Genomic DNA, 23,873 nt, shown 5'->3' with positions numbered 1-23,873 from the left:
CGTCTTGTTTCTGAAGATCGACTGTATGGACCATATCATGCATGGAGACCAGTCAACGATGGACTATTGTGTACTCTCCTCTCGTCTCTCGAGTCCACTGGCGAGGTGAGTCGCTCTCGTGGTCCATACCTGTCTGCTTCGGACAAGCATTGGGATGACTGAAACAACCTAGAAGGTTCACCCTAGTTTTTGAGGTTTTAATGGTGGCCTTGAACTGCATCATTTACTGAGACCTGCTTCCCATCAACCAAGTGTGAGTGGCTGTTGCTTTCGTTGCATATGGAGCAAGCAAGCCGGCATCATTACGTTTCTACTTCACTTCCAGAGCACATAGAGATCCGCCCTCATCAGCTGTATACAGGCTCGCCTATCTAATCACCTTGAAATGTGTGGACAGGGAGCATTGGATGATTGCTGTGTTCGGATCCTCTAGGTCAATATTTATTATTCGGATGTACACTTTTATCATACCATGTGCAATATAGGCTGATGCCCAGCCCAATTAACCCATAGAGGAAGGGATTAATTGGGCCTTTTCGAGATCGATCTCCCATCCAAATTCAAACTAAGATCGGATTTGGTTTGCACGCATCGATCTCACATCCAAATTCAAATTAACGCATGGATGGTTTGACAAAGGGACCTCTCTCTTCTTTCGAACTAGTACCTTGTTCCATTATCTAATTTTCTAACTTACATGTGTTTCTAACTCGAAGGAGAACATGCTTCCAGTATAGTTTTGTAGGACATCCGACTAAACCCCCTTACTACCCCAACATCGATCCGCTATGAAATAAGCAACCTGGTTGGCTCCATGACGTTGTCGAATCAAAATTAACATTAACACTAGCAATAATAAAGGACCAATTCTTATAAATTTCACCTTATTTGAGCTCTAACTGATTGATTCAAAAATTGATCCTAAAGCTTTGATTTATGTCTCATTTAAGCACCTAAATTTTGGCAGGTGCTAGTCATTTGATAGAATGCAAAAAATTAGTAGTACTGTCGATCACACTGGAAGTTTCACAGTAGTACCGTCAAACAACAGGCTGCACTGATTCCAGTGACCAGATGCCCATTGTTTGGTGCAGTGGAATCGCTGCCATGTCCCTCTGACCCCCTGCTTGCGTCCGAGGGTTTAACTAATCCGTTGGTTACGATGATTTCCCAGTCATATACATCAGCCAAAATGACATTGGTTTTGTCTCTAGCTTATGTCCCTAGTCTGTTGGCCACCGCATCTTCCATTCGTTCTTCACCCTGCAACTTAAATTCAAATATGCTTCTTTATTTAGGCTCCAAGTGAACAAGAGTGCGACCTCCAAATCCCCCATCTCAATCCTTCTCACCTGCAGTGGTTTTGGGTGGGTTCGATTTGATTGTCTAAGGAGCGAGGGCACAAATCGATATCATCCACTGCGCCCACCAAAATTGAACCAACTGCAGCAGGATCATCATATGGAAGCCCACAGAATGATCAGATTTTGTTCCCTATCAGCTTTGCTACGACATCATCGAAACCCTCCCTATAAACACCAAGCTCGGCCTACCAAATCCTCCCCATCCAAAGATCACAAGCTTAACGAAGAAGAGAGAGAGAGAGAGAGAGAGAGAGAGAGAGAGAGAGAGCAGCAAATACTAATGGAGGGTCTGATACCGATAATGATCCAGGCGATAAAGAAAAGCATGGAGAGGAGGGCGTACCAGTGCATATCGGAGGGGGCAGCAGCACCGGCGCTCACGGAATGCTGGAAGCTGCAGCAAGAGGAGTCGTCCCACCGCAGCCGCTCCCGATCCGACCGCCCGACCTCCGGTTCTGACTACCTGTTACCGTCGGAGTCCCTCGTGGGCTCCCGCGAAGCCTGAAGGCAATCCCGTGCCTCCATAATGAAGAGACGCACTTATTCTTCCCCCTCTTGTGGTTCCGTTGGCCAGAAGATAAATGTACAGTTTTGCTCTCAAGTTCGTTATATATTACAAGGACATAACAAATATTCCAGCTGTGAAATTATTTTTATTTTTATTTTTATTTGTGAATGTGTGTGACAGACTTCTTTGATATTACTTACAAATCATAACGAGAAAAAAAATCCGGAATGATTAATCGAAATTCACCACCATCAAATCCTAGCCGTTTGTTTATGATTGAAGGGTTGAGATGCGGTTGATGACTGAGTTGTTAATTGAAACGATGGACGGTCTGAGATGGGTTCCGTGCCAACCGAAGAAGATCCCAACCCTTCCCTTCACCACTTCCGGATGGACCACCGCACCGGCGGGCCCCACCCTTATCACCGTCCATAGCCCTTTTTCGGCGTCATTCACTTAAGCGACTCGTTTCAAAACCCATTGGTTGGCTTCCAAATTTCGTTCTCTTCTTCTTACTAATTACAGCTATTAGAAAATAGAAGTGGCAAAAAATAAAAAAGTTGTCCGCACCACGCAACCCTATTCTCCATCTCTATTCTTCTCTCCATTTCTCGGCCGCCGCCATGAAGGGTCCGGGGCTCTTCTCCGAGATCGGCAAGAATGCCAAAGGTCTGTCCCAATCACTTCCTCGATCCTTTCCTTCTTTCCTAAAACTTATTCAAACCCTTTTATCGGTTCATTACCATGTCCGTTGTTCTCTGCTATTTATCCTTTCTATGGTTCCGTTGTTGCCGATGCAGATCTGCTGAACAGGGACTACACCTACGACCAGAAGCTGACCATCTCCACCTCCAGTGCTTCCGGAGTGGTAAACCCTCGGATCTCGTGCTTTGACATTCATAGATTTGTCGCGGCTTGCCTTTCCTTCCCGGGATTGAACTAATTAGTAGAGTTGGTATTTTTGCTTCGTTGGTTCGAGCTATTGCTGTTGAAATCTGAGGAACATGTTTATAATCTGACTGATGACGAGATGGTTTATGGAACTTATAAAGTGGTTTCGATTTAGATCGTATGGATTCGAAAATGCGAAGGGGCTATGCTTCGAACCAACATTTTAGGGTGGATAGCGAATCATATATCGATCAAAGTCATCGGGCTCATCTAATGGGGGATTGGTGTGGGATTAATCGGATCGGAGGATTACAATCTAACCCACTTTAATCCCCGACATATTCATGGGTCACAAATATCACAACGATCATTGAGATCTTCCATAGATGTTATGTGGTGTAAAGGTATTATGATCCGCATGTTGCTGCAACTATACCTAATGCACATTTCAATCGGACTCAAGATTCGTTTGGGTGTACAGTAAATCCCATCATGCCGTATGGATTGCAAACCATTGTTGCTCTGGTCAAGTTTCAAACAAAGTTAGACGATTTCTCTATATAGGCTGTACCATACCTGGCTTATCTGGTGGTAATTAGACCATTCGGTATGGTATTTGCTGTACCGCACCAGACTTAGTAAGTGATAAGCAGATAAGTACCAGAACCTACCATCTGGTAAGCAGATAATAACTTGACAAAATGTGCGAGAATTATGTGAATGTGTTTATTACATTTTCAGTCAGCTGATGTTATAGGCCAAGATTCTTCTGCCAGAACAAGAATTCCAGATTTGTTGCCTTATTTCTGACAGTTTTTATTTTTCAAAAAAATTAATATACCACCATTATAGATGCATATGGGAATTGTGCAAAAGCAAAAGTGGTGATTGTCCAACCTTTTTTTCTCTGGCAAATCTGCATATTGTGCTGTTAGATACCTGGGCCATAGTCCATTGTAAATTATATTTTTATTTCAACTCTTATCACTAATTGATTGTAGTATTGTTTAAATCCTCTCTGCTTCTTAGTTTTTTCAAGTTGAAGGGATTTTCTATGTTTTGCTCCTTTGACCCAGTGGAACTTGTCTGCCAATCTGATAGGACTCTTGCACCTAGCAATTTATCTGATAGATTTATTTAGATAGTTTCATAAGATATTGGAGTATTGAACTTCATGGTAAACCCTGACTGGGTGGAAGAATAGTTATTTCTAGATCTTTGAAATCTTTTTTTCTGGTTAAAAGGAATTAATGAATTGTTTCTCTAACCTACACAAGTCTTCTTCAGAGATTCGAGATTCAATAAATGCTCTTCTACCTAGGTGATTTTATTTGCATCTCTTGCAATTATATTCATTTATTTTATTTGTTATTCTAATCTGGCATTGCTTTATTCCAATTTTGTTGATTGATATCGCTTTGTGATCATCTTCTGGTGTTGATAATTTTCTAAAATTTGGGATCACTTTGTTATCATCTTCTGGTGGTGATAATTTTCTAGAATTCGGTGTCAGTTTGTAATAATCTCTTGGTGTTGATAGTTCTCTAGAATTTGGTATCACTTTGTAATCATCCGCTGGTACTGACATTTTTCTAGAATTTGGTATCACTTTTTAATCATCCGCTGGTACTGACTTGATGCTAAAGAAAATAGGGATTTGGTTTTTGGCTTATTTTTCTATCATTTCAGTTTTGGCATCATTGTGCATGACAGTTTTCATGCTTTTTGAAGTTGTTACAAGATTGCAGTGCAATGTGTTATGATTTATATGCTCTAATCTGGCCATACTCGCCTCATGAATGAATCCATTGTAGTTGACTTCTAACTGTTGTTGCTATCTTATTGTGGTTTCTATCTTGTCTCTTTAGCAGAATTTGGCAAGAAGTTTCTTACTTGGTTCTGGTTGGTATTCAGGGGCTTACTTCTGCTGCAGTCAAGAAAGGTGGACTGTATTCCTTTGATATCGGTTCACAGTACAAGTACAAGAACACCCTTATTGATGTCAAAGTCGACACTAATTCAAATGTGTGTTTGCTGTCCCTTTATCTTGTTATTTGCGTGACAGAATGGTCAATTGGTTAAGATATCCTTTTTGATTTTCTAACAGATATCAACAACGGTAACCATCTCAGACATACTTCCGTATACAAAGACCATCACTTCTTTCAAGCTACCTGATTATAACTCTGGAAAGGTAGTATGTTTTATTGCTTTAAGTGAACTGATGAAACAATTGATACAGGAGATTAAAATGTACATTTGATCTTTGCAGTTGGAGGTTCAATATTTCCATGACCATGCAAGTTTTGCTTCAGTGGTGGCTCTGAAGCACTCTCCGATTGTTGAGCTTTCCGGGACTGTTGGTACACGAGGTGTTGCATTTGGTGCTGAGGCCAGTTTTAATACTGCCTCCGGAGACTTCACCAAGTATAGTGCAGGGGTTGGACTGACAAAGCCAGATTACAGTGCTTCCATAATTCTGTAAGTGCTCAGAAAATGGCCACCTTAACCTCATCTATTGACATAAAGTTTCTAATGATAAATACTTTTTTATCAGGGAGGAGAAGTTAGACACTCTCAGAGCTTCCTATGTTTATCATCTGGATGAGTTGCAGAAGAGCTCTGTGGTTGCGGAGATTGTGAGACGATTCTCTACCAATGAGAACATTTTTACAGTCGGAACACGATATGCGGTGGATCCCCAAACAACCGTAAAGACAAGGCTCAACAACTCAGGGAAGCTTGCTGCTCTCCTCCAGCATGAACTGAAGCCAAAGTCGGTTCTAACACTCTCTGGTGAGTTTGACACTAAGGCCTTGGAAAGGGCTCCCAAGTTTGGACTGGCTCTTGCTCTTAGGCCTTGACTGCTCTTGTTAGTAGAGTACCGTGCAATTTTCCGGTTGGATGAAGAAGTTAGAGCTAATAAATGTATCCTACAAACACACTTTCAAGTTTTCCATTGACTGGTTTTGATTTTGTTGGGTGCTTAAACCCATTCAATCTGGGACATTTTTGTTGACATTTGTCTTGCCACTTGTTCTCCCGGTCTGGGATGTGACCAAATTTTTGCATTAATCTCCTTGTTGCGGAACATGCATTTCGAAATTCATGCTATTTCTGTGCCAACTATTCGTTGAGTTATTGATACAACTCATTTTTGTTTCTGTTGCAATTTGCTACTGAAATATAGTATTGATCAATGTGGTTTATGAAGACCATTGTTCTTCGATAACTTGCTCATCTTATTCCATAATGTTCTGATGTTTTTTGTTGGTAGATATTCCAATTCATTTGCTGTGTATAAATTAGAAGTCGTATGATATAGAGTAAAATGTGCTATCGAGCTTAGGGTTGTATCGGGTACTGGTGAGGTGTGATTACTAAAATGTGTAGGATGTAGTGTTTTTTCTTTTTTGTGTTCGACACCATTAATGTTAGTTACAGCAGCTAATTCCAGACCTTCCTCAAACAAAGTTTATCACGCAGCTCATCAATGGCCATCGACTTCGACTGCTTGGAAGGGTCCCTTAGTGGATCATAACATCATACGTATTATTATTAGTAGTCAATCATGACAAGAGACTGGCAAGAGGAAGAAGACAATAGTGGTCATGGTTTAGATAGAATTCTCACCACAAGTGTTCACATCTACATGTTATGGTTTAATCTGAAGTGAAAGATGAATCACAAGCGGAATATAAATGAACATGCGGTCGATATCAACGCACATTGCTCCAACCTTATTTGCTAGCGAAGACAAACACCCTTTACGAAAGCTCTCCACCTTCGAAAAGTTTCTTCCACGGCCCCATTATTGGGTATTATTGTCTTAATATTCAACATTTGAGGTCAGCATAATCTCACCCGTGGACCCCACCGAATTTGACTTTTATAACTTGTGATGCTTGAGAGCGACTCCGCTCCCGTATGTCCACTGTCCTTTTGAGCCTTGGAATGCGGAGTGACTCCACATCCGCTCCCCTCTCTCCACTCCTATTCTTATCTCGGCATCGTCTGCAGCGACTGCAATGGGGCTGCTGCTGGTGGCGGTGGATTTCTTGGGCACCATCTGGGCGCTGCAAGAGAGGAGACTGTCGACGGTCTTCCACGCCGCGACTTCGGTCGTTGGCTCCCTCGTCGTCTCCCTTGTCTACTGCCTTCTGGTGGTGGGAATCTGGTGAAAGCTCTTTCCCATTTCCATCTCCGCGTGTAAACATGTTTCTCTTTCTCTTCCTTTCCTCACTCACTCTATGTTGAACTTTGTTGAAGACCCGCTCGATGATGGCAGTGGAGGGTGGACAACGAAGCTGATGGGGAAGTAGGTCAACCACCCACAACAATTAATGGATCCTATCAAGTATATTAGTTGGACATTACCTTTTTTTTCTTTTTCCATCGTACTCATAATTCGTTGCAGATTCTTGATTTATTTGAATTAAATATCCTGTGCAACCAAGCATTGCGATTAATTTCCGGATTCTGTGCGAAAGATTGAATCTTCTTGAAAGAACCTTTTGCTTTACCTTGAGATTTCGTGAACAGAACTTGCTTTCTATTATAGCGTAGCAGTCTGTTTGATGTGTACTGCTCACGGCCTCCGGTAATACGGTAAAAGGTCCACCTTGATGACTTTGTTTCGTATATATAACCCTTTACTTTAGTGTGGCGAGTCAACTTATGTTAACTATTTGCGCGAGAACGAGATGGAGGGACTGTTGCGTCTTCTCCTTCTTTGCCCCCTCGTGACCCTGTTTGTTCTTCCTGAAACAGAGATGGGACACAGAGAGGGGTGAGAGATGGCAAGGAATGAAATGATCAAGAAACGCAACCTCCATTGATGCTGCTCTTTGCTCCTCCTCCTCCTCTTAGGGTTTCGGCTCGACGGGGTGACGAAGGAGTAACGAGTTGTTCTTACGTCGGGAAAGCGGGCGGCGGAAGCATTGCATCGAAGCCTGACGAAGAGAAGCACGTAATCCGACTGCTTACCGCGTCGTGTTCTTAGGGCCCAATAAGGCCTTTATCCATACAAGAAGCCCACCGATGCATCAATATGCCCAAAATTTGAAGGATAAATATTTATCTCGATCCGATAAACATATAATATATCTATAAATTCGAGAAACGATCAAATCATGGATGCGAGTTGGATCCGTTGGACTCATCGGATTCGGTTCATAAAATGGGCTAATGAGCTGAATAGTGGAGTTGAATCAAATGTTAAGGCTCTTTCCGCCCCCCTTCTCGTACACAAAAAAATACCAGCCATGTTATTGGTCGCATTCGGTCTAAAGGGCTAAAATGTAATTTTCTATGGAAATAATCAGGAAATCCAATATGTAGTCATTCCCCCTCTTTGCGACGCCCTCCTCAATCCCCCGCCTGGCCATGGCAGTCTCAGCTTCCGCTTCACTGTCGACCTTTTTCTCCGAGCACAAGCCCTTCGAGCCCAACACTGAGGCCATCAGGCAGCGGCTCCTCCGCAAGGGCGTCTTCCCCACTCCCAAGATCCTCCACGCCCTACGCAAGAAAGAGGCCCAGAAGGCCTTCCGCAGATCCAAGAAACGAGCCCTCCAAGAACAACCCCCTCCCCTCTCCGAGGCCCAGAGGCGGGCCTTGGAGGACGATGACCTCTTCCGCACCGTCTCCGCCGAGTACGGTGCCGTGAGAGAGGAGCTCCGCCGGAGGGACGAGAGGGCGGTGGCGCTCTCTGGGAGGCCGTGGGAGGGCTCCAAGGCTGTCGACTTGCGAGGACTCGCGAGCGCGATGGAGGATCCCGGAGGTGGCAGGCTGAGGACTGAACACCTAGAGGAGCTGAGGCGGATGCTAGCCGAGAGGAACGAGGAGCGGTTCCGATGGCTATTGGTTAACGATGAAGTAGAGGATGCAGGTGGTTTTGTAGACAAACAAGAGAGGAAGGTGCCGAAATCGAGGCTGGTGGTAGGAGCTGAAGAGAAAATTCGCTTGCTTGTGGACAGGTGCGAACTTTATCCACTTGGCCTCTTCTTTTTCTTGATTAATTTGAAGTTTTAGCCTTTGCATCTTATTTCGGTTGTATTGGCTTTGCACAATTCTTCTGACTGGTAAATGTTTCTATTGGAGCTCCTACTGATCGAGGACTCGTGAATTCAGCCTTGCCATGGTTGTTGGTAATGCTGCTCCAATTGAAATTGGTGATTTATGTTTGGCATCCGTTGCAAATTTTTTCTGCTTATTAATGTTATGAATTTTTTGAGTGCAGCTGAATGTTGACTTTACTATCAGATTGCTTTTTTTGATTAAGTAATGAATTGATGGATTTCATTAGGTGAATATTTCATTTTAGTGATGCGTAATATAGAACAAGGCCCTGGGATCTTTGACCTTGGCTTGTGATTAAGTTGCTGTTCAAGTAACAGCTTGGTGAACCTTCTCACTGTAGCAAGCATCTGTTCTATGCTATTGGACAAGCTTCCAAGTTGCCAAATTTCTTGCATTGCAAATCTTGGTTTAGATATAGCTTCATAACCAGAACATCCATCAATTATCCTCTGTCATTCAAAAATCTTTAGCAGCTGTTACGAGTAACATTTTAGATTTTGTCGATATTGTAACCTGCTACTATGCTGATGATTATGGCCCTTCCCTAATTGAATTACTGTTTGCTTTGAGCTTGTTTGGTTAATTAATTGTCTATGCTTGCACGTAAACTACCAAGTTACAAGCCTTCTAAAGCACCTTGTTGTCATCATGTAGGCTCAGTGCTACGGATTTAAGTTTGCATGACTGGAAGTATTCAAGGATAATGAAGCAATCGGGCATGTTCTTTACTGAGATGCATTTGCTTAAAATAGTTGAACGACTAGGGGTTCTTGGAAACTGGAGTCAGGCACTGTCTGTTGTGGAATGGGTGTACAACGAAAAGCAATACAAGCATAGGAAAAGCAGGTATGACATATATATGTTTTTTTTTTACATTTTCTTAATTGGGAACTATTGATTTGTTTGGAGTAGTGAGATAATTGTTGTAAATTTAAGATAACTACACAAAAACTCAACAGTGATATGTTCTGCTATGCAGGTTTGTGTACACCAAGCTTCTAGCTCTTTTAGGCAAGGCAAGGAGATCAACTGAAGCTCTTCAAATTTTTAACAAAATGCGGGTGATGTGTATTCATTTATTGTTTGATTATTTCAGGCTCTCTTATCTATTGTTATTTTCAGGCTCTCTTCTCTTATTATTGCATGTGATGCTATTCTGATATTCTTGACCCTTTGGTTTGATTTGATCTCAGGAAGATGGCCAGATATATCCTGACATGGCTGCATACCACAGTATTGCTGTTACACTTGGTCAAGCTGGACTTGTGAATGAGTTAGTCAACATAGTTGAATGTATGAAACAAAAACCCTCTAAAACACTCAAGAATATGAACCGCAGAAACTGGGATCCATGCTTGGAGCCAGATGTGATCATTTACAATGCTGTATGGATGTTTTTATTTGGTTTATGTTTTTATTTTTTTATATGAAAAGTAGCTACATGGCACCTAATTGCATGCCTTTTTCGTTGGCTTAATATCATGTTAACCTCTTGCTAGGTGCTGAATGCATGTGTGCCATCCCGTCAATGGAAAGGGGTGTTTTGGGTTCTGGAACAGATGAGGCATAGGGGAATAAAGCCTATTGGAGCAACTTATGGATTAGCAATGGAAGTAAGTTTTGCATGACACAACTTTTGTATCATAGTTTGGTCTAGATACTGAAATTCAGATATATTTAATAATTTTGAAGACTACTGGTTTTTATCTACATTCAGCTACATTTTGGCAGCAAGGAAAGATTTAACTTCTGAACTCTCTAAATTTTTCTAATACCCAATCGAAAATCATTGTCGTTTGCTTAAGTATATTTCACTTTGTTGAAACTCCTAGTTTGATTATTATAGCTGAAATCCCGATTAAAAACCATTGTCATTGTGCTCAAGTATATTTTACTTTGTTGAAATTTCTTGCCTGGTTGATTGTTATAGCTGAAAATCTTCTTGAAAAACTAAACTTCACTTTGGGGGTGAGCGAAAAGACAATTAATCAACACCTACAATCTTCAGGATTTAAAAATTGGAGACTTTTTATGTAAAAATCATTGTAATAGTTAATTGCTGATCACTTTGTACTAAGAAAATTGATTTTAACTGTTTGACATAGTTCTCATTCTTAGTAGCATGATTATGCTGTTTCTTACATGCTTTTCCTAGTCTTAAATTGTGTTGAGAAGATGGCTTTTTTGTGCAAATTTTAATGAGAGATTAGGAAAGAGAAGAACTTGATTGTGAGGTTAACTAAGGTACACCATTGTTGCTTTTTTCTTCTACTTATCTCTCTGTTGGTACTTTTTCTTCTGAAAATATAGATGTAATAACAGTCTTAACAGGAACTGCTTGTTGAAAGGTCATGTTGAAAGCGAGAAAATATGATCTTGTACACAAGTTCTTTGAAAAGATGCAAAGAGGTGGAATAGTTCCAAAAGCTTTAACTTACAAAGGTACAATATATGAAAAATGGTTGTTCTTTTTTTCCAGTTCACATGTGTATGTTGGATTCCTTGACAAAGGTTGCAGTTCTTGTTAGAGCCTTTTCGGAAGAAGGTAAAGTAGATGAAGCAGTCATAGCAGTCAGGGAAATGGAACGGAGAGGAGTAGTTGGAGCAGCTTGTGTTTATTATGAATTAGCATGTTGTCTTTGCAACAAAGGGAGATGGCAAGATGCAATAATTGAGGTGCATTCGCTCTCTATCATCTTGAATCCTATATCAATATCCATCTTGCTGGTTTTCATGGTAGTAGATTTAGAGAAATATTTAGCAAGTATAGATATTTGATTGTTTGGACTCTTGACTCTTTCTTGGCATTTCCTACGTTCTTTTACTAATTCTTCAACCACATTTTTATGACGTTGCATTACCTTTTACAGTATGATCAAATCTTATCAATTCAATGGGGGATGTCCTTGTGCAGAAAAATATGTTCTTGATGATCATGGATTTGACATATATACAGCATGGACATCTGTGTTTTGTCATATATGAATGCAGAATTATATGCATGACTAATATTTCCATCAAATCGAATCATTTTTTACTGATTAAATCAGAAATAGTGGATGGTGTTCAATGCAGATCATAACAAAACAATAGCATTTTTATGTGCATTTACCTATGAAAAATCATGCTTATAATATTAGTAAATTATTCCAATAATTTGTGCTGGATAAGCAAATTATTGCTTCAGAGTTCTGTAATCTCTTATCTATACTGTTGTCAAGTTAGAAGTCTATAATCTACAATGCCATGAGTTGATTTGTTCGAGTAAATTTTGGTGAAGATCGTTAATGACATCCATGATATTTCTCCTTTCTTGCAAGCATGAGATAGTTTCGTTGTCTATCAAATTTTGCAAATATTCCTGAACTATATGGTTTGGGTATAAAGCCTAAAAGTCTAAAGTTAGGTATTTATTAAGTGTTTTAATGAACAATATGGGACCAAAAGATGAGTTACCGTTAATTTGTTTCAGGTGGCACCTTGCTTACTAAAATGTAAATGCCTTTAGTCAGCACCATGCATAAGCTCTATCCAATTTGCTTTGTCATTTCTGAACCCATCCTTCACCATTAATGCTTCTGCTACTGTTTGATCTTGATTAACCACAGTTCTATACAACCTTTTTTGGTACTTACATCTTACAATGGATCAAGGCTATTAACCATGTCGTTTTTGCTACAAAAATACGAGGCTGACTACATAATCTGTGCAGCAGTTGTAACTTCTTATTTAAGGACCTGTTTGGGTAGCATCTTATAGCTAATTGATTTTTAGCATAGCACAGTGAACTTGCAGAGGGTTAATACATCAGTTGTTTTGTTGTTATTCATTAGATCACATGCTTTTATACTATGACCCAGCCTTTTCTGGTTGTCTTTTTGGTGGTGTTGTGTCTAAGATTATTTGGAAGCATAATTGGCAAAATATATGTTAATGTTTTGTGTGCAGGTTGAGAAGCTACAAACACTTCATCTTACAAAACCTTTGGAGGTGACATTTACTGGCATGATCCTATCTGCATTGGATGGTGGACACATTGCTGATTGCATCTCAATTTTCAAGCACATGAAAGACCATTGCACTCCTAATATTGGAACCATAAATGCCATGCTGAAAGTTTATTGTTGCGGAGACATGTTTGCGAAAGCTAAAGAACTGTTTGAAGCTACTAAAGCCACCTATTGTCGATCAAAGCCTCACTCTGCAAATGGTTCATCTCTTCAGCTGGATGCTTATTCATTCAAATCCATGCTAGAAGCATCTGCCTCTGCTCAACAATGGGAGTATTTCGAGCATGTGTATAAGGAGATGACTCTCTGCGGTCACCAGCTAGATCACAGGAAACATTCATGGCTACTAGTTGAAGCATCTAGAGCTGGAAAGGTATGATTTTTTTGAGATCTCTCAACACACAGAAAGTCCTGCTGAATTCTTGATTGTTCCAATTCCTTCCAAGCCTTTCATATGTTCATGTTGATTTGTCTCGTATGGAACTTATTTCGGGGTATCCATGCCAATCAATAACCTTAGCAGCTTCGAATAAGCATAGTTGGTGAACAATTTTCTGTCGTTGCCGATAGGAGCAATTTGGATTTAAAAAACTTGACATTCTTTCTGGTTTCTCTGCAGTGGCATTTGCTGGAGCATGCATTCGACACAGTACTCGAAGCGGGAGAAATTCCTCATGTATCACTGTTTATCGCAATGATATTCCAGACCATTGCGCAACAAAACTTTGCAAGGACAGCAAGTCTCCTCAATGGCATGGCTCATGCTTCACTCAAGGTAAGTGAGAGTCAGTGGGCAAGCATCCTCCAGAGGGACATGGGTAGGTTTAGCATGGGGAGGTTGGAAGATCTGTTGAACCATTTCCAGAGCTGTAATGTTGTGATGGAAGATCCTGTACCCAATTTTTTGAAGTCACTGCAGTATGTTTGCGGCACTAGACTATCGAAGGATGCCTCTACCTCTGCAGAGTCTTATGTGGCTTCGATGGACGATGACACTTTGGATGAGAATGACAGTGATTTTGAGAGCGTTGGCAGAATTCAGGACTATCAACCTGGTGAACTGTCTCCTGAAATTAATGGTGGCTGCGTCGAAACCTTAGATGGAAGCCATTATAGAGATGAGAGTTTGCAGAATTACGACTTGGAGCCTTCTGTTACTGATAAAACACTGGATTTGCTGACTGCCCACATTGGAACACCTTTCTCAGACTTGCCACCAGCATCAGAAATACTCGAGAAATGGAGACAAGACAGGACTAAGGATGATATGTTATCCACTCGACACTGAAGACAAGGGTTCAGTATTTTCTTGTGATGAGGAACTGTAAGAAAGAGTATATTGTTTTTCCTCTAGATGTATAATATTTATTTTCTATGAAACGCCTAGCTTCTAAAATAAATATCTGACGCCAGGATGTGCATTTGTAGATAAAGCTAATAATATTTTTGGGTGATTTTTCTGAAAAGGTCTTCTTTTTTTACTTTTCAAGTACTTTCGATTTTTGTTTTTCTCATTTAGTGTTTTTTTTGTATAATATATGTACCGTCTCTTATCGTCACTTGGTTGACTATCATGTCACGAGGTCATGTTGCCTTAAGGTATGTCGGGCATCAGGCTTTGCTCATTGATCACCCTTTTCTCGTCATCTCTGTCTCGCCTTTGGCTTTACTATTGCTTTTGCTCACCTTATCCTTCTTCTTCTCTTATTGAGTTTGGTTGAAATTTTAAATTATTTCTTAAGTATATAAAAAAAGAGAGTTATAACAATGATAGTCAATCTTTTCTTGTTGGAAAGAAAATTGATTGTAAAAATCAATGGTCTCGAGGGGAATGACATAGGTTGGAAAAATCAAGCTGTTATAAATCGATAGATGAATGAAATAATTTTTTTAAAAATATTTTATTTAAATACTAATCTGTTAATATTTTATTTTATACTTTAGATAAAAATAAGTTCAATCGAGTTTCTATGATACTACATATGATTTATAACACACACTAGAAGGCATAAGTAAAGTAAAAAAATTTAAAATTAATTTTTGGTTCATAGTTATGAATTATTTAAAATAAAATCAAATAAATTTATTAGTGACATATGTTAGTCATAGGTACCCTACAAATCAATCACGTGAGAAATGACACGTATTTTTTTATTTTATATTTTATCACTTTATATTGCTTGTTATATGGATATATTGTGATGTTTATGGATCTGTATAATGAGAATCGAATCATAATAAAATCACGATAATGAGACCGATTTATCTTTAAACATAGACCCTAAATAATCTCGATCATAGGTTACTCGAGAGGGACATTGAGATAACTGGACAGATTTGTATGTTGTATATCTGTCCATATGATGGATGTGGCTGGTCTTATAGTTGCTCGTATGACGACACTAGGGATATAGTGTAAGTGCTCATTGAAGAATGAGTTCATTGATTAGTCCGCTCACGAGATGTTGGATAGTTGATTATACCTGATCGTCAGACAATGATTCCGTCGTCTTGGTAGTATATTTGGTTCTTAGACTTGAGACACTAAAGATGTCATATATGAGTACTCCACTCTTTGATATTAGACTCATAGGCTTGAAAGTTTCAAATCTAGCACAATCGGTCATCGAAAGTGGTAATCAACCTTATGAGAGCTATCGAGTGTCGATAGAAGATCATTCGCTCTCTATGTCATGAGAGAAATATCCCATGTGTGTTTGCTCAAATAAATCCCTAGTCAAGGTCATTCGGATTGAAAAAGAGAGAGAATCCGACGAGCATCGAGTAGAAACTGTTTGAACTCGATAATACTATGCTTGATATACAATCTCTAGAGTATTAGATGCTCGATACTGTTTGAACTCGATAATACTATGCTTGATATACAATCTCTAGAGTATTAGATGGATGAAAAACTATAAATACACGATAATTAAGGACAGATAAATATAATGGATTATATTCTTCGTATCGTTTGAGGATTACAGCGTAATGACCGTAGTCGATAAATCAAGTGAATTATTATAAAAATAATAATTTATTAAATCAGAAAGAATTTTGATGATATATATGACTGACTTATGACTAACTCAATATTAAACCTAAAGAGTCACATCTATGATAATTATTACGATACATCGGATACGAGAACATAAAAATAAGAGGAGTTTAGTGAGTTGTTCACTATTTGTACTCAATTTGCATTTCTTCATGCTCGTCAATGTCAACACATGTTACCGTTCAAAAACATGGCAAACCTCACTTGTTTTCCTGTCTATGCCTACAACATATCAATAAAAACTCAGCAGTTCTCAGAATTATTTGATTTCATTAAAAATCAACAGAATCACACGATCGTGACTTGTCAGTAGCTAGAGTTCGTAGAGAAGGTAACTCTACAGTATCAAGAAGAGACCCATTTAAGGTGACATGCTTCAAATCAATGATATAATCATTTCGAAGAAATCCAAACCCAAAGGTTCCATCATCATACTCCCATATCCTACCATCCGCGTTTCTTGGATCACTGCTGGAGGAATCAGATAGGCTTCGAATTACCAAGTCGCAGCAGCCAGAGTTGATATGGAGAATGCGCGAGACGACTTCACTCTCAGTGCTTCTCCAATCGGAAGCCACAGAGCGAATATGCTCGCGGCTCCCATACAAATCCTGTTCCTCTCTAGGAAATGGTGATTCAAGAAATGCTGTGTTTGAAGTCCAGAAAACTGGAGAATAACACGAAAATTGACCCCCTGCTTCGCCAACCCTCCGACAAGTAATTCCACCGATATCATCGTAGGCAACAAGATAAAACTCAAGAACCCTGTCCTCAGAGATCCCCTATCAGAAGAAATGTTGTTTATAAGGACTTGCAATGATCAAAGGAGAAGAAACCTAAAAATTAACTTACGATACACTTAATATCCCTAAAAGGATTAAAAGAAATTAAGTATAAATCGACAAGGAAAGAGAAGCAATCACCTTCCACAAGCCCTGCAAAGGCCGCTCTGGTGTGGGATAGCAGTTACGGATCTTCACAAAATGCTCTGCATGCCATCGTCGCCTCCTTTCGAAACGCTCCTTTTCCTTCTTTCTCTGCCTTCTCGTAGCCTTACCATCAATGGGGCTCGTCCGATTGGCAAAGTGCTGATAGATCTCCGACATCAACCGGTCCGGAGGGGAGGTGCCCTCAATTCGAAGCACCTCCTTCTGAACCCAATTGGAACTTTCTGCCCTAGCATTTGCGTCATGGCCCCGATTCTCTTCCAACACGAAATGGTTGCGACCCATGAAACTGACGGTCACGGGCACCAAGTCGGGATCTGAGAAACCCGAGGATGAGATCGAGGAGTCCGAAACCGCGCCCAGCAGATCCGCCACCGAGTCCAAGCGACAGCCGGGATGGAGGAAGCTAACGGGCTCGCCGTGGGAGGAGAGACCCAACCACAGAAAGGGCACTTTGAGGATGCCGTATCCGTCTCTGGCTCCCTCGGTCGAGGGGGAGACTCGGGACCCGACAATGTAGGAGGGGCCCCACTCGAAGAAGACAAGATGCGGGTCGCCGGGGCCGATACGACGCCAGAACCCAATAAGGTCTTCCCAGCGGTCGAGGGCCTTGTAAAGGCGCGCGAAGGGGGAGCGGCGGCCAGCAGCGGCGGAGGAGGACCAGGACCGGAGGCGGGTGCTGAAGCCCCAGCGGCGCTCGCACATGAAGACCCAGAGGGGGCTCTCGTGGGCTGCGGCGCCGCAGAGGGCGGCAAAGCGGCGGGAGGTGCAGGCAAAGGCGGAGATCTCGGTGGGAGAGAGGAAGGAGAGGATGTTGAGCTGGATGTCCTCCGGGAAGTCGGAGAACGACATTGCCGGTGCCGGAGGGGGCGAGGCCATGGCTTAAGGGCCTGGTGTTAGAGTTGGGGATTGGATGGTGAAGCGCCCCTGCAGGAGGAGGCGAAGATCGACTTTGATAGACTTGTGAAGACGAGCGAGGAATTTGATAGACTTGGCCGAGACGTTCTGTCCTGAACGGCGATCTGTTTTGACTCCGGAGATCGAGCAGTGGGAGGATATCGCAACAGTTCAATTAACGAGAAATTGGGACGTGTTTAATGGGCGGAAATGGATCGAATCAGACGGGATACGAAAGAGATGCCCTAAACCCGACCCGATCAGAACGAATCGGATCCAAATGGGTTGGCCTAATGTCACGAGAATTGCCAAGTTGGGCGTACACTCGAGCCTCTCTAAACCTAATGTTCATCAGGTGATAAATAAAACCCTGCTATGCTGTGTTATTTAACCATGTAATTAGATGTGCAAGCACGTTCCCCATCAACCATTCCATGTACTTTTGACTTCATATCCTAATAATAAGAAATTATTTCGACTTTAAATCTAGGGAGCGCTTGTATAATTATAATATCATGGTGTCTAACTAATTTACTTGAATAATTATAATGTTCTCGTCTCACTAGTTTATTTGTCCAACTATAATATCATCATCTCGTTAATTTTGTTGAGCCTAAATCATCTGTTAAAAATATTAAGATTAATATTGATAATAATAAATACATAAGACACGTGTAAATTAATTTTAATCTCTGAGACAAATCTAAGTGCTCCTTCAATTTATTCCAAGTCCAATATATATATATATATATATATATATATATATATATATATATATATATATATATATATATATATATATATATATATATATATATATATATATATATAAATATAAACCTTCTTCCTTTCCGCGACTCTATAAACCACTAATTAGGAAGTTAAATTTAACACCGACCTTTCCATCGTTATCCTCCTCGATAACAAATCAACAAGCAACTCGACGGCACGAATTTGCAAGAATTTACAACATACCGAGAAGAACAGCAAATTTTCTAAGAGAAGAAACATAATTACGATGCCAACTGAGAAACCCGATCCCCACATCGATTTCCAGTTCTCCTTCATACGATGAACAGATCGATCTAAAAACTAGAAAGAACTATAGGAAAAAAAAAAGGGAATCATAGTCGGATTTGATAATTTCTGATCTAAGAAGAAACGGCACGTCTTGCAAACAGGACGCACGAGTTTACCCCCCCGACCTTGGCTCCAACTCAAAAGCAAGCATCCAAAAGACAGCAACAGCAAAGAGCGGCCAAGCTGCACCACAAATCACCAACACCATCCACGATATGTTAGAAACCTGACATGTAATGACCATGGTCGATTTTGAACACGTGGCGAAATGGTTTTGGGCGGGGTGGGGGGGCGGTTGCGGACGGAACCGCAGGATAAGAAAAACCAACCCCATTCATTTATGGCACGAGAAAGCGTTAAAAGGAAACGAACAGAACAAAGTGGTGAACACGTAAGTCACAAAGAACGTGATCCGTCTGGGTCCTTCACGCGCCTCCACAACCGCCCCGCGCACGATAGCCGTGGATCCCGCTACCTGGCGCCGGTCGCCGCCACCGCCGTGAGACCAACGGAATCTGGCTCAGATCGGCGTCCCAGATGACCCTGCGGCGGCGATGCGGACGACGGAGGCGCGGATCTGCTGGTCCTGCGCCGGTTGGGAGGCCGCGGGGTCGCAGATCGGATCCCGTTCGATACTTCCATAATGGCGACCGAGGAGAGGGGAACGGGAGACGAAAACAAGGGAAAAAGGTACAGGGAAAGAGATCGTTTGGTTTGCATTACCATCCCTCCATGAAGGAAGGCCCGCTGCTCTGCTGTGGCGGCGGCGGTTGAGCGTACGGCGGAGGGTATCCAGGAGGCGGGTACCCCTGCTGCGGGTAACCGGCCGGCGGGTAACCCTGTGGTGGGTACCCCGGTGGCGGGTAGGCGTCTTTCGGGTACCCCTCCGGCGGATAACCTAAAGTTAGCAAGAAACAGATAAAAACGATGATCAGAGATCCGAAACCAAAGAAACCGAACCAACCCTAACAAGGATGGACGAATGGATACCTTGGGGAGGGGGGACTCCGACGGGAGGCTGCTGCTGGTTGTAGTAGCTCATCTTATGGAGCCTTAGATCTGGGGCGGCGAGGCAAAGGCGAGGCGAGAGGCTGGTGGGTAAGAAATACCGGAGAGAGAGAGAAGGCAAAGGATTTTATAGTGGGGAGGGAGTTACCGACGCGCAACAAAACGGGCCGAGATAAACGCGTCTCGGTCCGCGTCGAGCGATTCATCCAATAATAACATCTCCAGCGACCCGTCTACGTATCAGTTCCTTTACGAATCTCAAAGCAACTCCACGGAGGTAAACACGTGACGTGCCACCCTTTCTGGATTATGATTGGCCGTAGAGATAGGCCTGCTGGTGGGGCCCTGTTGTGTCTCTCATTGACGTGTGGGTAAATAAAGACATTTGACGCCGCCGGGTCAACAAGGGGTATCCCATGTGTTCTTTTCTATTGATGCTATTCGGCCTACTTGGATCTATCGGACACGACGACTAATTACTAGATAAGGATTCATCTTAGACTCATGTAATCACTCGGATGGGATGATAGAAGGCTGAATGAGAATTTCGAATAGCGTTTGGATCATATTTGGATATATAAGTTTGCATACAAAATATGTATAGGCTTATCTTTTACCTCCACACTATCAATCATTTTATGGATTTATGATGATTCTTTTTCCTTTCGAGTTTTTTTTTTTTTCTCTTTTTTCTTTATTTACATACTGTTTGCTAAATTGCTTGTGAGATTTTCTTTTTTCAAGATATCGAGATTTGTTCGTCGTTAGTTGTACAACTCTTAAATTGACCTTTTTATATGATAAACATATTTCATAATATTTTAAAATAGATAATTTCAGTTAAATTCATGATAATACAGTCATTTATCAAATAGAAACCCCTTCACGAATGAAAATGCATTTAGTTTGTTTTCTATGAATGCACAACTTTATCCTATTATAGGCTACGATGTTTCCTTTAAAATAACCAAAATATTAAAGAACTATATTTTATTTTAAAATATTACAAAATTTATAACCTCGCATTAACAAATAGAGATACTTTATATTATGTCAGACAAATGACAACATTTATCCGATGACACATGCATACTTTTGGTGTTGGCTCTTCCTGTCTATGTTCATCACTTACATGGAACTATGACCAAATTAGGAAAGTTCATATAAATTTATGACTCTAACTTCGTTTATCTGAAAAGATAATTATGAAGGTGGTTCATCTGAAAATGCATTACTTTAATGATTAACAGGATCCTCATCACGTTGAACCTTCGATTGGAAACTAATAGTATACTCAATTGTCTCAACCTGATTGAATTCAAGTTCCTATTATACTTAATTTACAGAACCAAATTAGAACAAACAACAAACACAGGTTCGATCGACGCAATGTTGAGCTAACAACAACAACAACATGTTCTTCCTAGATATAGAGTGTGAGAGGCGAACCAAGAAGCACAGGCTGTGATCAAACCGGGAGATTTATCTACTTGAAGCTATCAGCCTCTGCAATGGTCTGCAATGCCGGCCTCCATTGCCCCTTCCGTGCCACCATGACGCTGTTTCTGCTGTCAACACTTCCCATGGTTTCCTCCTCTCCCTCCACCTGATAACAGAGGCCAATGTGCAACATCATCGTACATGAATGGACATAATAAGGCTACAATATCCCAATCATCCATTATGTTGATCGTATCTTAAATGACAAGGGACAAAAGTAGAATCTGTATGTTAGATTGTATGGGTAACCAATCACGTCAGGCTTAATGGGTTCTTCTGGCCATCCATACAAATTTTTAGGTGAAGAAGCAATTTTGGACCGACTGCTTTGTGCTGGTTTGAAATGCAAATTAGACGGATCTAAAGAGATTAGATAAATTTCTTTATAATATTTTCTTTTTTAAAGATAAAATTATCATTAACCTCTGATCGTTACCTTTATCTATTATCGCTCACCACCTTTTATCTGTCATGAGGTCTACTCTCTTTCTAGTTCGCTTTCATTATCGTCGTTTTCATTCTTATTCTTGTCTTTATCTTTCACCCATTGATATCATTGTCTTTGCCCTCATCCTTACCACCATCGTCCTCGACCCTTTTCTCCATGAGATGATACAGATGATAAATGAGGGTGAGAGCGATGACAATAAAAGACAAGAGCAATAACGAGAATTGAAGATAATTAGGTAGAGGTGGTTATAATGAGTCGATGGCTATGGATAATATCATCTTTTAAGAAATAAAGATTACTCCATAAAAAAAATTAGAGTATTTTATTTGAGAATCTATTCAAAAAGATTAATCAAAATAAAATTATATGGTTGAATTAGATCAAAAGAGATGAGTTGAGACGAAGTTTCCGTGAAACCTTACGATGTGAGGCACACAGCAGTTCTCGTGCTTTAGGTTTAGCTCGTCGCACATCGAATTCAATAGTTTGAAAGTAGCTAACATGTTTGTACCCGCAAAAATATATTATATTGCTTCGTCAATTGATCTTTCACTTCACTGAGTTTTAGCAAATCCGTGATCCATGACGTTCTATAAATAAATTAGACCTAACAGTAGGTTAGGTTCTGACTTGCATAAAGTCTCCTTTTATTTGTTCAAATTATTTTTCTTTACATTAGTTGTTCAAATTAAACCATTATAAATTATATGTCTTAATAAAATAAAAGGCCATGTTTTCTATTTTATTGTCGTAGTTCTCTTATAATATGAGATGACAAGATGTAGACGGGTCATCTGAACCGCGGAATTCCCGGTTCGGAAGTCCACGGTTCACGAGAACGAGAGAAGAAAACGGAAAATGTTGGTTACCGAAAATACCCTTGCACAGTGAAGATATTTACCACGGATGAAGAAGGGTTCGCTTCCTCGCGCTGCTTCCTGAGCTCCTCCTCCTTCTTGGCCAGCAACTTGCTGAGCCTCACGCGCCTCTTCGAGCCGAACTCTCTCAACACATCTGTAGTAGATGGACGACGAAGGAGAGTCAGAAATGGAGAGAAAGAGAGGTGAAAGCCCATCGATGGACGGGGGCGTACCTTCGAAGCTGACGAGGCGGTAGAAGTGGCCAACAAGGAGGGTGTCGTCCGGGCGGAGCAGCTTCAGGTACCTCACCTGCTTTCCGTCTCCACCTCCGCTTCTTCTGCTGCTGCGATGGTGGGCGGCGGAGGAGGAGCGAGGGTGGGTGACGGTCGTGATGACGGCGACGTAGTGGCCGGAGTTGGCGGCCATGACATCGCTGGCAGAGAGGGGACAGGAGTAACTCTCCACCCCCCCGTCGGGGTGCTGGATCACCGCCACCGCCGCCGCGTCCACCGCCTGGCAATTCCCCATGGTCGATCGATGTTATCCTCGCGTTCTCTGGTCACTCGCTCGGGCGGTGCTCTAAAGAAGGGACGCAGTGGGGAAGGATATATACGCACACTAAGAAAACAAGAGCGCAGGGGGAAGAAGCGTAAATGACACCAGAAACCAAATGGTCAACGAGGAGGGGGCCCAACGCAAATGCCCGGCCAAAGCCAATAGCGGCCATGCGTGCGTAACAGTGTTACATTGACCAACGGACCTTGTAACAGGCTCTACTTCGCTGATATTTATATTATTGCCACGGCAACAAGCACACGTAGAACGATTCTTAGTTGCATTGTCTCCCAAATCAATACGCGTATGTCGAGAGCCGTAAAAGAAAATTCTCCATCCCCACGTGAAACTAGGATGGGGCCCACGTGAACGCTCCTATCATTCCTCGTCGATTCCAGGAGTCGGTGAGACGACTGTGGAGGATCCCGAAAGCGAGGTAAGTGTCGGAGTAGGCGGACACGTCAGAAAAAAACATTTTGGTTGCCTTCACCAACGTGAAGCAGAGGACGCCTCGGTTGGCGTATCGCTATTGTCCAACCTGTGAGTGTCGTCGATTGATGATGACGTATTCATTAGTGCTCAATATGCGAACAGAATCCGGAATCCCGGCAAAGAAACTATGCTGTCTGCCCGAGGCTGCAATCGACCAACCCAATCGCCAAGCTA

General features: G+C 41.5%; 5 protein-coding genes across 6 annotated transcripts; 2 read left to right on the top strand and 3 right to left on the bottom strand.

Moving 5' to 3' along the window:
* The first annotated feature begins 2,382 nt into the window (after positions 1–2,382).
* On the top strand, positions 2,383–5,889 carry LOC135642278 (mitochondrial outer membrane protein porin 5-like). Its single transcript, XM_065158285.1, has 6 exons — positions 2,383–2,541; positions 2,673–2,740; positions 4,678–4,788; positions 4,871–4,957; positions 5,036–5,244; positions 5,321–5,889. The coding sequence occupies exons 1-6, from the start codon at positions 2,496–2,498 to the stop codon at positions 5,625–5,627; spliced, it is 828 nt and encodes a 275-aa protein (XP_065014357.1). The 5' UTR covers positions 2,383–2,495; the 3' UTR covers positions 5,628–5,889.
* An 825-nt stretch (positions 5,890–6,714) lies between these two features.
* LOC135643576 (pentatricopeptide repeat-containing protein At5g67570, chloroplastic-like) lies at positions 6,715–14,317 on the top strand. Of its 2 annotated transcripts, none has more exons than XM_065160694.1 (11): positions 6,715–6,940; positions 7,033–7,081; positions 7,534–8,738; positions 9,496–9,687; positions 9,821–9,902; positions 10,035–10,226; positions 10,341–10,454; positions 11,190–11,283; positions 11,360–11,517; positions 12,790–13,224; positions 13,471–14,317. In XM_065160694.1, the coding sequence occupies exons 3-11, from the start codon at positions 8,149–8,151 to the stop codon at positions 14,137–14,139; spliced, it is 2,526 nt and encodes an 841-aa protein (XP_065016766.1). In that variant the 5' UTR covers positions 6,715–6,940; positions 7,033–7,081; positions 7,534–8,148; the 3' UTR covers positions 14,140–14,317. The 2 variants fall into 2 exon arrangements, with proteins under 2 accessions (XP_065016766.1, XP_065016765.1); XM_065160693.1 differs by having other exon boundaries at positions 7,033–7,120.
* Positions 14,318–16,140: 1,823 nt separating this feature from the next.
* LOC135643023 (F-box protein At3g12350-like) lies at positions 16,141–18,445 on the bottom strand. Its single transcript, XM_065159531.1, has 2 exons — positions 16,833–18,445; positions 16,141–16,691 (listed from the first exon to the last, which is right to left on the bottom strand). Exons 1-2 carry the CDS (start codon positions 17,733–17,735, stop codon positions 16,182–16,184), a joined length of 1,413 nt encoding a protein of 470 aa, XP_065015603.1. The 5' UTR covers positions 17,736–18,445; the 3' UTR covers positions 16,141–16,181.
* A 254-nt stretch (positions 18,446–18,699) lies between these two features.
* Positions 18,700–19,982, bottom strand: LOC135643826 (cysteine-rich and transmembrane domain-containing protein WIH2-like). Its single transcript, XM_065161191.1, has 3 exons — positions 19,824–19,982; positions 19,557–19,731; positions 18,700–19,016 (listed from the first exon to the last, which is right to left on the bottom strand). Exons 1-3 carry the CDS (start codon positions 19,873–19,875, stop codon positions 18,971–18,973), a joined length of 273 nt encoding a protein of 90 aa, XP_065017263.1. The 5' UTR covers positions 19,876–19,982; the 3' UTR covers positions 18,700–18,970.
* Positions 19,983–21,150: 1,168 nt separating this feature from the next.
* On the bottom strand, positions 21,151–23,273 carry LOC103992876 (uncharacterized). The gene is made up of 3 exons (XM_009412772.3): positions 22,886–23,273; positions 22,694–22,806; positions 21,151–21,447 (listed from the first exon to the last, which is right to left on the bottom strand). The coding sequence occupies exons 1-3, from the start codon at positions 23,178–23,180 to the stop codon at positions 21,328–21,330; spliced, it is 528 nt and encodes a 175-aa protein (XP_009411047.2). The 5' UTR covers positions 23,181–23,273; the 3' UTR covers positions 21,151–21,327.
* Between the last annotated feature and the right edge of the window lie 600 nt (positions 23,274–23,873).

The sequence above is a fragment of the Musa acuminata genome, chromosome BXJ3-7 (genome assembly GCF_036884655.1).
Source record: "Musa acuminata AAA Group cultivar baxijiao chromosome BXJ3-7, Cavendish_Baxijiao_AAA, whole genome shotgun sequence".
Taxonomy (NCBI): domain Eukaryota; kingdom Viridiplantae; phylum Streptophyta; class Magnoliopsida; order Zingiberales; family Musaceae; genus Musa; species Musa acuminata.
The sequence above is the reverse complement of the archived record's forward strand: the minus strand, read 5'-3'. Positions and strand labels throughout refer to the sequence as shown.

Coding starts and splice junctions, on each gene's coding strand:
- LOC135642278 (XM_065158285.1), top strand. CDS start 2,496: ATGAAGGGTCCGGGGCTCTTCTCCGAGATCGGCAAGAATGCCAAAG. Junction 2,542..2,672: donor GATCGGCAAGAATGCCAAAG/GTCTGTCCCAAT, acceptor TTGCCGATGCAG/ATCTGCTGAACAGGGACTAC. Junction 4,958..5,035: donor CTGATTATAACTCTGGAAAG/GTAGTATGTTTT, acceptor TGATCTTTGCAG/TTGGAGGTTCAATATTTCCA.
- LOC135643023 (XM_065159531.1), bottom strand. CDS start 17,735: ATGGCCTCGCCCCCTCCGGCACCGGCAATGTCGTTCTCCGACTTCCCG. Junction 16,692..16,832: donor CTTTGCAGGGCTTGTGGAAG/GTGATTGCTTCT, acceptor TTCTTCTGATAG/GGGATCTCTGAGGACAGGGT.
- LOC103992876 (XM_009412772.3), bottom strand. CDS start 23,180: ATGGGGAATTGCCAGGCGGTGGACGCGGCGGCGGTGGCGGTGATCCAG. Junction 22,807..22,885: donor CCGCCTCGTCAGCTTCGAAG/GTACGCCCCCGT, acceptor CATCTACTACAG/ATGTGTTGAGAGAGTTCGGC. Junction 21,448..22,693: donor CGAACCCTTCTTCATCCGTG/GTAAATATCTTC, acceptor CTCTGTTATCAG/GTGGAGGGAGAGGAGGAAAC.
- LOC135643826 (XM_065161191.1), bottom strand. CDS start 19,875: ATGAGCTACTACAACCAGCAGCAGCCTCCCGTCGGAGTCCCCCCTCCC. Junction 19,732..19,823: donor CGGAGTCCCCCCTCCCCAAG/GTATCCATTCGT, acceptor TGCTAACTTTAG/GTTATCCGCCGGAGGGGTAC. Junction 19,017..19,556: donor CCTTCCTTCATGGAGGGATG/GTAATGCAAACC, acceptor TTTGTGGTGCAG/CTTGGCCGCTCTTTGCTGTT.
- LOC135643576 (XM_065160694.1), top strand. CDS start 8,149: ATGGCAGTCTCAGCTTCCGCTTCACTGTCGACCTTTTTCTCCGAGCAC. Junction 11,518..12,789: donor GGCAAGATGCAATAATTGAG/GTGCATTCGCTC, acceptor TTTTGTGTGCAG/GTTGAGAAGCTACAAACACT. Junction 13,225..13,470: donor AAGCATCTAGAGCTGGAAAG/GTATGATTTTTT, acceptor GTTTCTCTGCAG/TGGCATTTGCTGGAGCATGC.